This window comes from Ursus americanus, chromosome 24 (assembly GCF_024610735.1).
Source record: "Ursus americanus isolate L20-20 chromosome 24, mUrsAme1.1.p, whole genome shotgun sequence".
Lineage (NCBI taxonomy): Eukaryota > Metazoa > Chordata > Mammalia > Carnivora > Ursidae > Ursus > Ursus americanus.
In genome coordinates, this window is record NC_142150.1 from 4,547,687 (window position 1) to 4,564,194 (window position 16,508).

Below are 16,508 nucleotides of genomic sequence, written 5' to 3' on the forward strand. Positions count from 1 at the left end.
ATTCAGAGACAGAGAGGGAGAGAGGGTTAAAAATGCTGTGTGATCCATTTCTCCAGCAAGGATTTATCTGTTAACAGCTCATGATTTCCACAGGTAACTTTTTCATGAATTTCAGTCTCGATATTAATATTTGCCCACTCTCGAAGAATAGCTGTGGGAGAGATTACGAGTAAGGGGCACATGCCCCCTGTGTGCCGTGCCACTCGGCCCAGAGCAGAGGTGTGTTCTCTCTCTTGCTTCACACTCCGTCACCTTTAAAAACCTGGTCCTGTGGGGTGTCGTGGACCTGGGTGGACGTGGCACACTGCAAAAAGCACTGGTCTTGCAATCAAGGGACCCAAGTTCGATTTCTGATTATGCAGTCGTTAGCCGTGTGATCTCGGGCAAGGCACCCTTGTCTTTCTAAGCCTCCAGATACGGACCTGATATGATTAGGGGTAAAGGGATAGCGTGTGGGAAGTTTTCCATTTCGTGTGTTTGAGAGGCTCCTGAATCAGGTATCATATAGACAGAAGTTACCGACTCTTCTCGTTCATTCTTGGCTTTAAGTCTTTCATCAGCTTCCAGCACAGGTGAGGCAGACTTAACTACCTCTCCTCCAAGGATATGAAGCGTGAGCGAGCTCCAGTGTTCTCTGTCTCACTTGCAGATAAAGCAGTGATACGTGAAAATCATTCCTGCAAGTTATATGCTTAAGACCGTTGTCCTCATCAAAGTAAAAATGTGAAGTCTGGATATAATATCAATAATACGTGGAATTTCTAACTTCCCATTGTTCAGGACTGCCAGCAGAGGAAGCCATGGGAAGTGTTGGAATGGAAAGGAAATTGACAGGGAGTTCAGCTATTGGAAAAGTGTCGTCTTCCACCCAGTCTCCTTGCTTTCTTCCAGCTCCCCGCTGGTCTGTTCTCACCCCACAGCAGCGAGAGTAACCCTGTTTAAATGCGAGTTACAGCACTTTCTGTTCCAGACGCTCCAGAGGCGTTCACCTCACTACTAGTAAAAGGCCTTCTAATGGCTCGGTGTGGCAGACATGATTTAGCCCCTGTTGATTCTTCCGCCTTTATTCACCCAGGTCCGGCCTCTGGCCCCCTGGCTGTTTTCTTCCGTGTCCCGGGCGCACTCCCTTTCTGAGAGCCTTTGCACTTCCTGTCCTCCCTGCCCGGACTGCTGTCTCCCCACGCATCTACATGGCTCACTCTGTCACCTCATTCCGTGTAATACTGCACAAGCCCCCTCCTGGCACTCATGTTCCTTCCCTGCTTTATGTTTTCCATAGCAGTGATCGTTCAGCATACTGTGTATTTTATTATAGGTCTCTCCTCAGTGGAATATGTTTTCATGGGAATAGGGATTTTTGCCTTTTATTCCCTAATACCTAGAATAGTGCCTAACACATAAAAGTCATTTAGTAAATATTTGTTGAATGCTGAAGGATGCCTGATTTCTTTGCTCTGCAGGACTGCTAGCTTGTCTGAAATATACTCTGTTCTTCCCAAAGTAATGAAATTCATGAGATTTTCTTCAGCTAGCGTGAGTGAGATAAGGACCCTTCTGTGAAAGCATGAGGCGTGTTTATTAGGTAATAAAGTAGGTCCTCTCATCTTGGGAAGCTCAGTGGGTCTGATTAGGCCACAATTAGTGAAAAATGTTATTGCTTCAGTGGTAGTGTGTAATACCACCAACTGGATCAAATGTTCTTCACTCTCATGGTAAGGAAAGTACGCCGAGAAGGTATAGGAGGATTATTTTAAATTCTTGCTGTAAAAGAATGTGAAACATTTAGTCAGGTTTATTCTGAAGAGATGCTAGTATTAAAATTCTAAGAGATTTCTGAGCTATTTCCAAATGAAAAGCTGGCTAAAAGATGGAGATTAGTGCCTAAGGTATTAGAGGTTGAGAATATTTTCATGATATTTGAGGTAAAAGGAAATGAAATTTGAGGTTGAGATTTGTAAATTGGAGACACTCATAAATGTTTTATCCCACAAAATACGGATCAAGATGGTGACTAAACACATGCATTTGACTCCTCATTACAGCAGAAGAATAGGTGGGGAAGAGTATTATCATCAGAAGATTAAAGAGCTTTCCAGAAATTTCTATTTCTGGAAAATGAAAAAGATGAATATTGAGAGGTGAAAGTATACTAGAGGAGGCTACAGCTTAAGTGAGAGAGTCCTGATGCCATTTGCCCCGGCTTGCTACACACACACACACACACACACACACACGACTGTGTGCACATGCACCCCCAGTCCCCTATGCACATACACTACACATCTTTAAATAAAGCTACTACAACCCTGCATTTACCTCCAGGCAGAAAACTCATCTCTTAGATATTGAAGGAAACTGCCAGAAGAGAGTAAGAATTACTAGTAGTGAGTATTAGTACTCCAGAGAAAATCCTTCTCATCCTGGACACCTGAGGGCTGGCAGCTGGTCTCATAACTCTAAAGCAAAACCGACTACATAACAAAGGCCATCCACATTCACAGAGTTCCTACTCATCTTTCCCAATTAAAGAAGAGACGCAACACTGAAACAGAAGAGAATCTAGAATTCTTCCCTTTTTTTTTTTTTTAATATCAACAGATAACCAAGGATCACTGGACATGACATTAACCAGTAGCTTGGAAAGAAAAGGCTCAAATGGACAGGGTAACCAGCTACAGAGGAAAAAAAAATCTAGGGAATAGAAAACTGTTAAGTTTTTCTAAAAGGTATTCTCAGAATTTAAGAGACACTGTATCCCTAAGAATAGGAAGCTATGAAAAAGGAACCATCAGAGGACAAGTTAGAGCTCATAGGAAGTAAAATATTACTGCAAAAAGATTTAAAAATTCACCATAAGCCCTGGAAGTAAACTCCAGGTAACCTGTCCCGGAATGCAGACTAAAAAGAGAAGGAGATGGAAAGTATCGGGAAGGGGAAAATGCGGCACAGTGGCCCAGGTCAAGAACTGACTATTAGAATTCCAGAAGGAGAGGGTCTTTGGATGGAAGGGGTTCTGCAGGTGCCAGAGAAGTTGAATGGGGAGAAAACACCAAAAACCTCACGCGGAGTGTCATGGTAAAATTTCTTAAAAAAAAAAAAAAGAATTCCTGAGAGAATGACAACAGTACACGTGTGAAAGAACAAAATCCAACTGGCAGCATATTTTAGCAACAATGGAGGCTCGAGGGTACTGGAATAAACAAATATTGGGCGCCTACTGGGGAGAGGCACTATTCTAGACATTATTCTTCAAACAAAAGAGGCCAAAAAACACCCATGCCCCCATAGAACGTACATTCCGGTAAAGCAAGAACAAGAATAAAGAGTATATGTGGGAGGCAGAGAGAGAGAGACGATTACGACGTAGGTGCTAGGAACGAAGTGACCTGGGCGGGGGGGGGGGGGGGGGGGGGGTTGCCGGCGTGAAGGTGCTATTTTCAAGTTCGCTTTCCGCATCCAGCGAAGCTACAGCCGAGCGTTAAGCGCAAAATGAAGAGAATCTCAGACACACAGGTAAAATAAGCCGTGTACCCATCCACTTCGAGAGTCAGCTAAAAACATGTCTGAGCGAAACAAGGTTGGTAAGGAAGACAGAGGACCTTAGGAGATACAGGGTTACCAGAAATTTGAGAACAAAACCGGAACTTGAGGAGAAAGGGATCTCAGGATGACAGCTGTTCATCTTGACTGTTTCTTTAGGAAGTACCTTCTGTCTCTCTTTTTCCTTTCCAGAACTAGCTGCTTTGTTTTCTGTAGCACCTGAGTCACTACCTCCGTGGGATTTTTTAAGCTAAGAATTTTTTTTAAATGAAAACAATTTTTCTTCCGGGTTTTCACTTTCCAGAAGTCGCCTCTTTAATCTCATGACTGTGACCTAGAGATTTGTTTACTGTTTCCTCCTGTCTCTTGTGTTTCAAAAGGGACACATTCGTTCAGATTTGTCAGCTCTTCCTTTGTGTGATCTAAGTCTCCGACAGGTCTGAGGGGTTTTCTCTTTTCACTTATTGAAAGGTGTTTATTATTTGTGAAGATTAATTCTATCCGTTTGTATTAAACCTGCTTTCAGACCTTTCCAGCTCAAAAACAGGGTGAAAAAGCAAGTTTATGATCAGTGAATTTGCTTTGCTGGATTAGAGACGAGCCTGTGGAGGCAAGGAAGGGGGGGTCCCTGGTTAGAGAGAGCAGGCATCCAGATGCTTTCGTGAAACGTCCCAGCAGGTGGTTAGCGCAGCTCCCAGTCAGCTGGGGTGTGCGCTTCCTTCTCGGGGCGTCAGGCAGCCCTCAGCGAAAGCCTGCTGCGGCTTCCCAGCTCTTTTACCTGGAATGTTGTTCTCACCAAGTTTAAGCTCGGTTTATTGTTCTGTGCGTTCACCGAATATTCGTCCAAAAGTGGAACGGACATTTACCTCCTACTTACTGCTCCATGATTGTTTCTCTACTCCTCTGTGAGGTCATGGGTTTCTTGGGGTCCAGCGGGGGGACTCCTTCCACTTACTCTCCAGGTGGGTTTTTCCTTCTCATGCGATAACTTAGTTGGCCTCTCCCCTCAATCCGTTCCCACTTCCCCATGTATTTGAAGTTTCCAGTATGGTGATACTATCTAGATTTTAATATTGATTCAGATTTTTTTTTGCCCCATTTTATATTTCTTTAGTAATTTCAAAGGGCGATTTGAATGGTGAAGAAATTCTGAATTTACTTATTTCTTTTACTGCTCTTGTTAGCTAAGAGTTATTAAGTGAGGGGCGCCTGGGTGGCACAGCGGTTAAGCGTCTGCCTTCGGCTCAGGGCGTGATCCCGGCATTACGGGATGGAGCCCCACATCGGGCTCCTCTGCTGGGAGCCTGCTTCTTCCTCTCCCACTCCCCCTGCTTGTGTTCCCTCTCTCGCTGGCTGTCTCTCTCTGTCGAATAAATAAATAAAATCTTTAAAAAAAAAAAAAGAGTTATTAAGTGAGCCAGCTGTACAGGGCACTTATTGTATGTTGTGCTTTATTGAGCTGGAAGTTTGATTACTTCTTCCTGAACAGACAAAGCTGTTCTAATAGTTTCTCAGTTTTCATCAGATTTGAATATGAACTAGTGAAATCACTATTAAATATAAATTGACCCCTTAGGGAGTCATCAAAGACTTATTCTTTCTCTTTGAGACTGATATTTGGAAGTTGTAATAAGGCTAGTATAAAATGCCTTTTTTATTGACATATAATTGATAATGTAACATTGTGTTACGTTTAAGGCGTACAACATGTTCGTTTGACGCATGTATCATTGTAATGCTACCACCATGGCACCTAATATCCTATCTTTTTTACGGTGAGTACACTTAAGATCTAGTCTCTCAGCAACTTTCAAGTATATAATCTAGTACTACGAACTATAACCACAGTGCTGAGCGTTAGCGCCCCAGAACCTTTTCGTCCTGTAACTGGAAGTTTGTACCCTTTGGCCAACATCTCCTCAGTTCCCCCAGCCGCTGGTAGCCTCTGGGTTTCCATGAGTTCAGCTCTTTAAGATTCCACACATAAGAGATACCATACAGAATATCTTTCTTGATTTAACTCACTCAGCTTCATGCTCTCAAGGTCGATCCATGTTGTCTCAAATGGCTGGATTACCTTCTTTCTCGTGGCTAAATATCCATCTCTCTCTTTCTCTCTCTCTCTCTCTCTCTCTCTCACACACACACACCCCTTTATCCATTCATCTATTGATATTTAGATTGTTTGCAGCCTTTGTATGTTCCATAACAAAGCTTAATTCATCGTTACTTTCATAAAATCAAATGGTGTTATCTTACATTTAGACTATAGCTTATTTTCACAAATAACACAAACTTGTTTAAGTTCCCAGAATATGTATCTTTTTTTTTTTTTTTAAGATTTTATTTATTTGAGAGAGAGAACACAAGCGGGGAAGGGCAGAGGGAGAGGGAGAAGCAGGATCCCCACTGAGCAGGAATCCCAACGGGGACTCGATCCCAGGACCCTGGGATCACAACCTGAGCTGAAGGCAGACGCTTAACCAACTGAGCCACCCAGGCGCCCCCTCCCAGAATATGTATCTTAATGTGGATTGCATTCTATTGTTATCTTTCCTTCTTGTTAACAAGCAGCTCTATGAAAACAGGGACAGGTTTTTATGTTTATCCCCAGCCTTTACCACTGATTGTGGAAGTTTTAAAAATAATTACTATGCTTATTTAATAATTTTTAATTGCTTAATTTTTAGAGCTAGAAGACGCTCTAACCTATAAGCCACTGCTTTTTAAAATCTGTATTCCAAAGTCCTAGAGTACCGAGGGTCTTGCACTGAAATGAGGTGGATAAGAAGTGAATAGTTGCACACCACCTGAACAGAGAGAGTTGTGTGTTTACCTTACTCCCAGGCACTGTGCCAGGATCAGAGTGGAGGACTGTGTCCTTCCTGGACACGCAGGACTGCTGCTCACCCGGGACAGTGCTGCTGCTTCCTCCTCTTCGGTCCTGAGCACCACTGATTCCACGCTAGCTGAAGAAGAGAAGTGTATCCCTAAACCCGCTCTCTCTCTCTAATGACTTCGCTAACAGAAGCTTTATCTAAGAAGGCTCACGGGTTCAATGAAGTGGACCTCCAATATCAACTTGACATCTCTTGAGGGCAGCAAGCTGTCTGCAAAGACGAACTTTGGAGACGACTTATCCTTTCACTGGAAAGGTCTGCCTTACCCTTCCTATACTGCAGTAAACTCATTTAGAAAATTCTCACAAGCCTTCTTCAGATATTAAAATGCTGGGCATAGAGTAGTTACTCACTGTTTGTATTCTTCCAGCCTAACGCTGTTTATTATTAAAGATTAATATCTCTGAGACGCCTGACTCATTTTTATTACTTTTCAGGCAGTTTTGTACAACGACAGATCTGTTCTAGAAAATCATCATGCGGCATCAGCTTGGAATCTGTATCTCTCTCGCCCAGAATACAACTTCCTTCTTAATCTTGATCATGTGGAATTCAAGCGCTTTCGTTTTTTAGTCATTGAAGCAATCCTTGCCACAGATCTTAAAAAGCATTTTGATTTCCTTGCTGAATTCAACGCCAAGGTTTGTGATACAATGTACTGTCTGGTTTCAGTGGTGGAAATCATTATTGTATTACTGATAAGTTTTTTATAATGTTAAGTGAGAATTAATACTACTCATAAAGTCATAATATCTGATGTGAGACAATATATCTGTCAATATTTTTGAAATAACTCTTACTATAACATGTCCTAAACATACTCTCTCTTGCTACCTTTCCTTTCTGACACATAGTCTTATAACTTTCTTTCGCATGGTGATAAGCCAATTCATGACGTCAAAAGCTTTTAGGGGCAGATTGGAGAAAGTTGTGCAGGGTGCCAAGTAAGCTATCTTAGGAAATTAAAGATGTGTTTCTCAGAAGCCAGTTATGCTTCCCTCAGGCACCTGTTAGTCCCTTCTTTCTATCAGCGTTGAACTGGCTGGTGTGGGAGAGAAGTGCCCTCCACTCTTCCACTTGAGAATAATGCACTCATCGGACGACTACCTGGGATCTCCCTCAATGTGCAGTCGTGCCAGCAAAGAATAAGGAGAGAACAGGTGGAAATCCCTGCCGTCAGGAATTCACACTCAGTAGGGAATGGGGAACCCCTGCCCTGAGGCGATAGGGGTACTCATTGGAATGTGTTCTATCCCTCAGACATCGGGGGGTGGGAAAATGTAGAGAACCACTGCATTACGGATTACTGACGGAAGGATGCTCCCTCTTTGGCTGGCAGGAAGCTGTTGTTTCCCTGATGACATTTGTGACGTATAGGAAAGGTGTACCTTCAGGGGAGAGGAACTGATAACAAAGGAATCCTAGATTTAACCTTCTAGGCGGAGACTCTGTCTGTGGCTGTCATGATATTAATAAAATACTTCTAAAAATCAGTGAGAGATCCATATGCCTTTAAAATTATTTTATAGTTGTGTGGCTCTGTTAACTTCTACTTAATAATAAAATTCATTTAAGCGCTTCAGTCAGGGTAATAGAAGTTTTCACAGGTAAAGGATCACCTAGTCCAGTACTTTTGACTCTGGGTTCCTCAGAGGTTTCTCTTCTGTAGTCTCTCAGGAAAATGCCATGAGTGGGGCTCTAGGGCCCCTGCATGGTTTCAATCAAAAAAGCTCTCCTTGTGTTTTCTATAGTGGTGGTCTACATAAATTCTCCTTTGACAAAAGGGTTTGGTGTTCCAAAAAAACTGCCTTCAAACCAAAGTTCAAAAGCCACTGCTCTGGCCCATTTAACTTCATTTTTTTACAAGAGAAAATTTGAGTTTTTGAAAGGCAGAGTAATATGCCAAATTAGTGATGATAATTACATTTAAATAACGGTGTTAGCATTTAGTATTTACTATGAACAAAACATTTTTCGTTTATTAATCCTCATGGTAATATGGCTAGATTGGTACTACTTTTCCTGTTGTATAGATGAAGACAGATTCAAGGAGATTAAGTAATTTTTCCAGTATTACACAATGAATAAATCATTGAGTCAGGATTTGAAACCATAAGGATCAGCGTTTAAGACTTGTGTTCTTTCAACTATATCATATTTTCCTTTCACAGCTGAAGCCAACTTCTCTGTAGATCCTAAGTGTTCTTTTTGAAGTAGAATTAGTTAGAATTCATAAATGATTTATTGATGTTTTGCATATACATATAATTATGTTAACATATGTTATATGTACACACGTTACAATTTTCTGTGGTAATCACAGATATTGAAACTCCTGGTTTGTTATGTTTTTATGGTGCTCTGCTTCCAGTGAAACAAAATTATAATGACACTTCAAAGGGAAACTTAACCCATATTCCTTCCTATAATTTAGAGAGGAAACAGTTTTAAGATGATTTGGTTAAAAAAACAAAACTGTGCCCTCGGAACCTAAAATAATTGTTTTTCCAAAATAGGCCAACGATGTAAATAGTAATGGTATAGAATGGAGCAATGAGAACGATCGCCTCTTAGTATGCCAAGTGTGCATTAAACTGGCAGACATCAATGGCCCAGCGAAAGTTCGGGACTTGCATTTGAAATGGACAGAAGGCATTGTCAATGAATTTTATGAGCAGGTAAGTTGAAACGTGAGATGGGCGGGATTTTTGAGAGCTGCCATCTGAAGACATTGGTCTTTGGGATTTGGATAGCTACATTAAATGTGTGAAGTCTGGTTACTTTGACCAGAAACAGTTAGAAATTGTAGAACTTGCACTGGTCTTAGTATTTTCTCAGCTCTTTTTTGCTGATAAAATTTAAAAAATAGCTTATTGCCTATCTGACACGGGTCGAATGTCCCTTGAGGCTAGAGGTAAGGCTAGGCTACATCATGATTCCAGGTCTCTTTTAAAACCCTGAGCGCCTCTAACTTAGGATAGTTTATTTCCAGATGAGGTGGTTTTTAATCGATCCAGGGCATACTTAGATTATATTTAAAGAATAGCAACCCATTTTCAACTCTGCTGTAGAAAGACTGCCTGACTGCCTTAGAAATAGCAACTGGGTGGAAGTCTTGGCAGAGGGTAAGGTATTTGAGGGCTAGAAATGGGGAGAGAGTAGGTATTTCATGGTTTTTAAGGATTCAGAGATAAAAACATGCTCTTACAGGTTTTAAAATCTTTCAGATAACACTCCTGTAATTGAACTCGTTTGTATGCCCAACACGCAGCAAAGCCGGTCACCGAGATGCTGTGTGCATCAGAGAGTTTATTGGAGAGGCAGCCACACTAGGAAGGGCAGGCCTCCGATTTGCCTCCTCAAAGTGGGAGAGTCGGGACTACGTAAAGGCAGATGAAAAGGGTGTGGGTAAAAGGGAGAGGAGCTGTGTGATTTCAAAATCAAGCGAAGGAGGTTAGGAAGTGTCGGGAGGGGTTGAAGTCATTTCGTTGTCTACACCTGCGTGGGTCTGCCGCGTGTATTTTCATGTCAGTGAATGACCCCTGACCAGAAAAAATGGCATCCTTAGCATGATGGGAGTTGGGGGAGGGGGGTTAGGCCCTTCTACATTAAAAGCTTATCCATTGGACACTTGTCCGTGCTCAGAGAAGGTCGGTGGTCCTGACCGGTTCTGGCTGGTTTCTTGGTAAAGCCTGAAGTCTCTGCCAAACGACTAACTCAGCATTTTGCCGTCATGATGTCAGGCAGGGTCATCTATAGCAGCACGGTGGCAAGCTGCATTCCAGGAAAGAGCAGAGTTGGGTACAAAGTTTCGGTGGCACTTATGAGTCCCGTTAACCCTTTGGTTACTGGTTTCACTACCACGTTGCAGAATCTGTCATTTTTTGGGTCCAATTCTGAAGCTCCCTACAATGTGGAAGCATATGGATTTCCCCACAGGCCAGCATTTCATTTTCTCCCAAATACCGAACACGTCTTCTTTACTTTGGAATTGCATTCCTTGGGAATCCTTGTTGCCCGTGATAGTCAGGCAAGATCAAGAGGTCTTCGAAATGAGGCCTTCGAGACCGTTTTCTTACCCCGAGTAGCTGCTCCAGCAGGGGTGATGAATTTGACCCCTAAACCGTGTGTACTTATCTGTTATACCGTGTTACGCCCAAACGGTATGGAATAGTGACTGTGCAGTGTCTCTCGGCCACCTTAGCTGAACATCCTACCCAAGGCTCACTCCGCTATTGACAAGTTACAAAATGCTATATGGTGAAAAAACCGCGGGAATACCTAAGTGTTCCGAGATTAATGTTTTACTATTTTGATACATTTGAACTAAATTATATATAATTTGGAGATCTAAAGGGTTATAAATATTTACCTAGAGATTACAATATAGTATTTGCAAATTACCATCTCCATTCTCAAAGATAATTGAAGCTGATCTCAGGCTTCAGTTCGTATTTGCAAAAGAATTTTACACTAAGGAAAATGCCATCTTGATATTATCTGTGCAGAGGTAATAAAGTAGTAGTATATGCCGATTTAAGACTCACAAATTCACTTAGACCCAGTTTATAATTAAAGTTGGAATCAATGCTTGAGGTTGAATCCTGGGTTCTCTTCTTTACCAGCAATGTGACCTTAGGTAAGTTACTTGACCTCTCTGTGCCTCAGTTTCTTCATTGATAAAATAGGAATATTTAATCGTACCTACCTCATAAGGTTGCTGTGAGGAGTAGGTGAACTAATAAAGTTCTTAGAGCAGTTCCTGACACATAAGTGCTCATTAAAGTTCAGCTATTATAATTCTAGATCACTAAAAAATATTATTTCAGACAGTTTTACTTAATCTAAGTATTTGTATGTTAAAGGAAAAAAAGGTCCTCTGACGCCCCACCAGAGTGGTCACGAGGGTTAAAGGTACTGATCTGTATGGAAGGCCTGGTCCGTCTTCATCAGCGCTATCCAGTCTCTCAGTCTGGTCACGCTGTCATCCGGCATCTGCAGATGTGGGTGCACAGTTCTAATCTTGCCCAACTTTTTATTTATTAATTATCCTGTCTTTACACCCCTATAGTCATGTGAGTGCCATGGGCTTAGAAAAGCCAAATTCCTATTAAAAAAAAAAAAAAGCCTGGGGCGCCTGGGTGGCACAGTGGTTAAGTGTCTGCCTTCGGCTCAGGGCGTGATCCCGGCGTTCTGGGATCGAGCCCCACATCAGGCTCCTCCGCTAGGAGCCTGCTTCTTCCTCTCCCACTCCCCCTGCTTGTGTTCCCTCTCTCGCTGGCTGTCTCTATCTCTGTCGAATAAATAAATAAAATCTTTAAAAAAAAAAAAAGCCAAACTTTTAAAATTGTAGAATCCTGTGGATAAACCCAACTGAGATTTTTTTCCTGGTTTTTTTTTTTTTTTTTGTAAACAATGGTTTTTTTGGTCACAGAAAGTAAAAATCATAGCTTTTTAATCATGGGCCAGTCACTAGCACAGTTTCCGGTTCTTTCCCTAGGACAGTGTTGCCTCATCAGAGACGCTGCTTGCCCACAGTTTATACATTCTGGAGTTTATTCCTTCCCCACCAGTTCAGATGCCAGCAACGAAAATGTCAGCGGGGGGAGCGCTCAGCACTGGGCTTTGGGGAGCGCTCAGCACTGGGCTCGGTACCGGAGCTAATACTGCTTTTCCTCCTCACAGCAGCCTCGTAAAGTAGGTTGTTAAGATTCTACACATGAAATGGGCATAGAGCTTGCTCAACACCGCACAGGCAGCAGGTGGCAAAAGCAGGGTTCGGAAACCACATCCGTCCCCTCAGACTGCGCTGTCCGGAGCCCTGGAGACCACGGGGGAGGGTGTCAGAGGGCAGGCGGTGGAGCAGCGGACCACGCCCCTCACCTCAGCCACTCCTGCCTCTGCTCCCGCTGTTAGAAACGGGTAGGGGGTTGAAAGGCATTTGCAAAATTCAACTCTGGGCATTTAAGGTACAACACTAGCTTTCCTGATCCCATCTCCCCCCAGGAGAAAGAGACATAAAATTTTTCAGGTTGTTAGATTTGTTGATTTTTTTTTTTTTAGTGTATATTTTTCTTGTTCACTGAACATCAATCATCCTGGTTGGTGGGGTGTGAAAATAAAGTCTTGCTTAGGATTTTTCAAATATTGGAGAAATTCTTACCGTTGAAATGACAGAGTAATTAGACACTTCTTTGTGAAAATTATTTTGATGTAGACTATGCCTGTTAAAAAATCTCAAGATAATTTTAACAGCAAAGCTCAGTGGTTATTCTTTCAACAGTTCAAAATGTACTTTTCTTCTTAAAATGATCAGGGAGATGAAGAAGCAAACCTCGGTTTACCCATCAGTCCCTTCATGGATCGTTCTTCGCCTCAACTAGCAAAACTCCAAGAATCTTTCATCACCCACATCGTGGGGCCCCTGTGTAATTCCTACGATGCTGCGGGCTTGCTGCCGGGTCAGTGGATAGAAGCCGAAGACGATGAGGACACGGAGAGCTGTTCCGGTGAAGATGGTGACGAATTAGATACCGATGATGAAGAAATAGAAGACAATCTAAATCCTAGTAAGAGTAGAGGGATGCTGTGTTTTCTTAAATGGATAGTTGCAGTTAATAACATTAAATTTGGATCTTTGTTTTTTGGGGGGTGTGTATGTGTTTAGGGAGAGAGAGAATCCCAAGTGGGGCTCGATCTCACAACCCTGAGATCCTGGCCTGAGCTAAAATCAAGAGTCGGACGCTTAACCGACTGAGCCACCCGGACGCCCGTGGATCTTGGTTTTTAAGATACGGATCCAGTAGTTGTATGTTGAGTAACTACTCTCTGAATGTTCAGCTCGAATAGTCTCTTGAGTAACCCCCGAGGGCCGGGGAACGTGCTAGCGCGGCCCCCGTGGTCTTGGTTAAAGTAGCGTCTCCTCGGGGCCAGTCCACTTCAGGAGGCTCTGCTTCTGCACGCGCCGTAGGGCTGTCACCGTGTCGGAGTCTGTGAGGTGAGGAGGTGCGAGGGGCTGGCGCTGCCCCACCTGCTCACCTGCCCTTCCTAACGACTGGGAAGATGGATGCCGATAGTGGGGAGAAGAGGAAACGTATCTTCTGTAGCTTCTCAGGGGAGAAGCAAGTTTTGTGTTATTATGGATTTGGACTGCCAAACTGTAGGGACGTAGTTTCTGTAGAAAGCAGTGAATATAAATGGAAAAAGAAGTGTCACCGTTGTAGCCGTGACCGAAGTCCGTTGTTTGCTCTTTAAAGATCTGAAGTTACACCTAGCATCCCAAGCATGCTGTAAACGAGAACAGGTACCATGATTAGGAAGACCCGCCCCCACGTCCGGTTGTACCAGGACTAGCGTAACGAAGAGTAGTCTTCTGCCACCACCGTCTGAGCATCGTCCTGGACAAGCTGACTGGCTTCCAGAAATTGCTTATATTCACTGAAACCTAGATAAGAGTGTTTAATTCAATACTTAAATCCTAAAAAGGTGGTTTAACTTCACATTGCTATTTGTCCTTCAGAATTTTAGGACCATCCTCCTCTCTCACCCCACCCAGTCTCCCCTAATCCCCTTCTCTGCTTCATTTTCATCCAGTAACAACTTAACATCGTCTCGTGTTTCGCTTACCTAGGTCTTTCCCTTAGAACAGGAGCGCCATAGTGCAGAGATTATTTCTATCTTACTGTTTATGACTGCAACCCCAGCGCCTTAGATAAGTGCCTGGAAAAAAACAGGCACTCGGATATTTAGTGACTGAAGGAATTGTATTGCTATGATTATAAGTATTGCTTTTACATTTCGCAGAACCACAGAGGAGGAAAGGCAGACGGCGGATATTTTGTCAGCTAATGCAGCACCTCACGGAAAACCACAAGACATGGAAGGAGATCATAGAGGAAGAAGAGAAATGTAAAGCTGATGGGAATAAACTGCAGGTGGAAAATCCTTCCTTACCTCAAGCAGATGACATTCAGGTCATCGAAGAAGCAGATGAAGAGGAGGAGAGACAGTTTGAATAGAAGAGAAGGCCTATCGAAGAAGCCCCGAGGGCTGCGCCCGGGGTCAGAAAACACCGCCTGGCGCTCGGTGGGCAGACCCGCAGCGGGCCGTTCCTGCGGGGACAGGCCCGGCTACCGAGAGGCTGCTCGCCGTGCCGGCGGCTCCCGCTGCTGTGCGCGCTCGCCGCACGGGCTACGCAGGTGTCCTTAGAGCGCGGCTTCCGTTGACTCATGTTGCGAAGCGCTGCTTGAGGCCTTCGCCGGTATCCCAGCACTCTGTCGTAATCATGCTTTGCCGGGTAGTAAACTCTTCTTTCTCGTGAGCGGTAGCTAGAACTAAAAATTCAAGTGACTTCAGTTTCCAAAGTGGCCGGAACTTTTTGCTTTCATGGAAACAGGATTCATATTGTTGTTGTTTTTTTTTTCTTTCCCCCAATTTGTATTTTAGGTCTTTGAACATTTTGGTGGGAGGGGGTAGGGCGGGGGAGCCTGTGCCTATCTAAAAAGGAATCCAGTGTTGCCTTTCAGAGGGGTCTGTTCAGTGCAAGACACTGTTCGGTGCTCCGCTCCCAGCTGGGTTTATCCGTGAAAGACCGAGTGACCTTTGTTAAATATAACAGAATCCAGGTGCATCGATTTCTGATGCTTCTTACTGTTGTGTGTTACCTACTATGTGTGTTCGATTCCCGCTCAGAGTACTCAGGTTTGCCCGGGACATCAGAAGTCTGAATTCCAGTCTTACTGACTTAATTCCACGGCTGAGTTTCTGAAGCTGTTCGGGTGTAACAATGAAGCGACTTTCTTCTTCAGTCAAAACTGTTCTTACTACTGTTGCTCAGGATTCGTATTTTTAAACATTTACTTAATATAAACGCAGATTTGTCAGAAGAAAAAAGGTTAACATCTTTAGGACAATTTATGAGATGAGCATTATTCTTTCTTAGATAAATCTGAGTCTAATCAAAAGAAATAGTAGGAGCTCCAAAAGCCACAGCGAATAATTGGAATATGTGCTTATGTCCGGATCCGTATGTTAGGTGTCCTGAGTTTAGTCACTGGAAAACTGATGCTCATCTTTGTGGATTTCCTGCTGCCTTGAGACTACATGACAGAAGTGACCTAGGACTACTCAGTACTGCTACAGCCCAACTGTGAGTCTAATTCCTTTAAAAAAATGGTGGGAATACTTAATTGTGAAGAAAATGGACCATATTTACAATGTTCACGAACTCCTAAGGTACAGATGGGTACCTGAGTCGTGAAAGATTTTTGATGATCTAAAGAGCAGCCTAAATGATAACAGGATGGGAGACTAATCTTTTTTTTTTCTCCTGGAGACCATATTTTGGATCTGTATAGCTTTTGTAGACAGTAAAACCATTAATTTTCCAAGATGATTCCTTTTAAGTATGATGTCAGGCAATTTCTTACCTACCTAAATATTTGGCATATCTCGGAGATATTAAAGATCTATGGGAGTGTTGGAAGTTTTGATCCTGTATAATATTGAATGAATCACCGAGCTTTATTTATTAGACATGTTGAGTGCAAAGTTCCTTCCTGTCACTTTTGCTACCACTGCCACATAATTTGTAACCTGGTCGCACATTACTAAGTAATAAAATTTTAACTAATTTATTGAGTTTGCACTTAAAATGTATATATCCTGTGCTCTTATTTCCTTGGTACACATTTTGCATCCTGCGTAAGTATATTTCTGCTATTGCAAAGTCCATGTGTATAAATTCACATGTGCTCATATGCCTAATGAGACTCAGATTTCCTTTCTACTTTATTAAAATTTTGTACTGGGGTTAATGTATATATTTTCTCAAAAGAAATATTTTTATTAAAAATACTATTACCGAGAACTCATTTTTAAATAATTTAACTTTTAAATTTAACCTTTGCTAAATAATTGACATATTAAAATAGACCAAAGAAACACGAAGAAGTATCCTTGCTGAAACAAATTCATAAACTTTAAGAAATGAATGTGACTATATTAAATATATACAGTGCTATTAAATGCAGTCTTACTTGAAAAGTTGCCATAAGGGGCGCCTGGGAG

General features: G+C 42.5%; 1 protein-coding gene across 3 annotated transcripts in view; it reads left to right on the forward strand.

Annotated features, from left to right (window-relative positions):
• PDE3B (phosphodiesterase 3B) overlaps window positions 1-16,075 on the forward strand; it is a 171,245-nt gene extending 155,170 nt beyond the window's left edge. For 2 of the 3 annotated variants that reach the window (XM_045796544.2, XM_045796546.2), the window contains exons 13-16: window positions 6,878-7,081; window positions 8,957-9,118; window positions 12,757-13,009; window positions 14,244-16,075. In XM_045796544.2, coding sequence (XP_045652500.2) covers window positions 6,878-7,081; window positions 8,957-9,118; window positions 12,757-13,009; window positions 14,244-14,458 — 834 coding nt within the window. In that variant the 3' untranslated portion in view covers window positions 14,459-16,075. The remainder of the gene's footprint in view (window positions 1-6,877; window positions 7,082-8,956; window positions 9,119-12,756; window positions 13,010-14,243) is intronic. The other variant, XM_045796547.2, reaches the window with a different exon arrangement.
• Window positions 16,076-16,508: the final 433 nt, after the last annotated feature.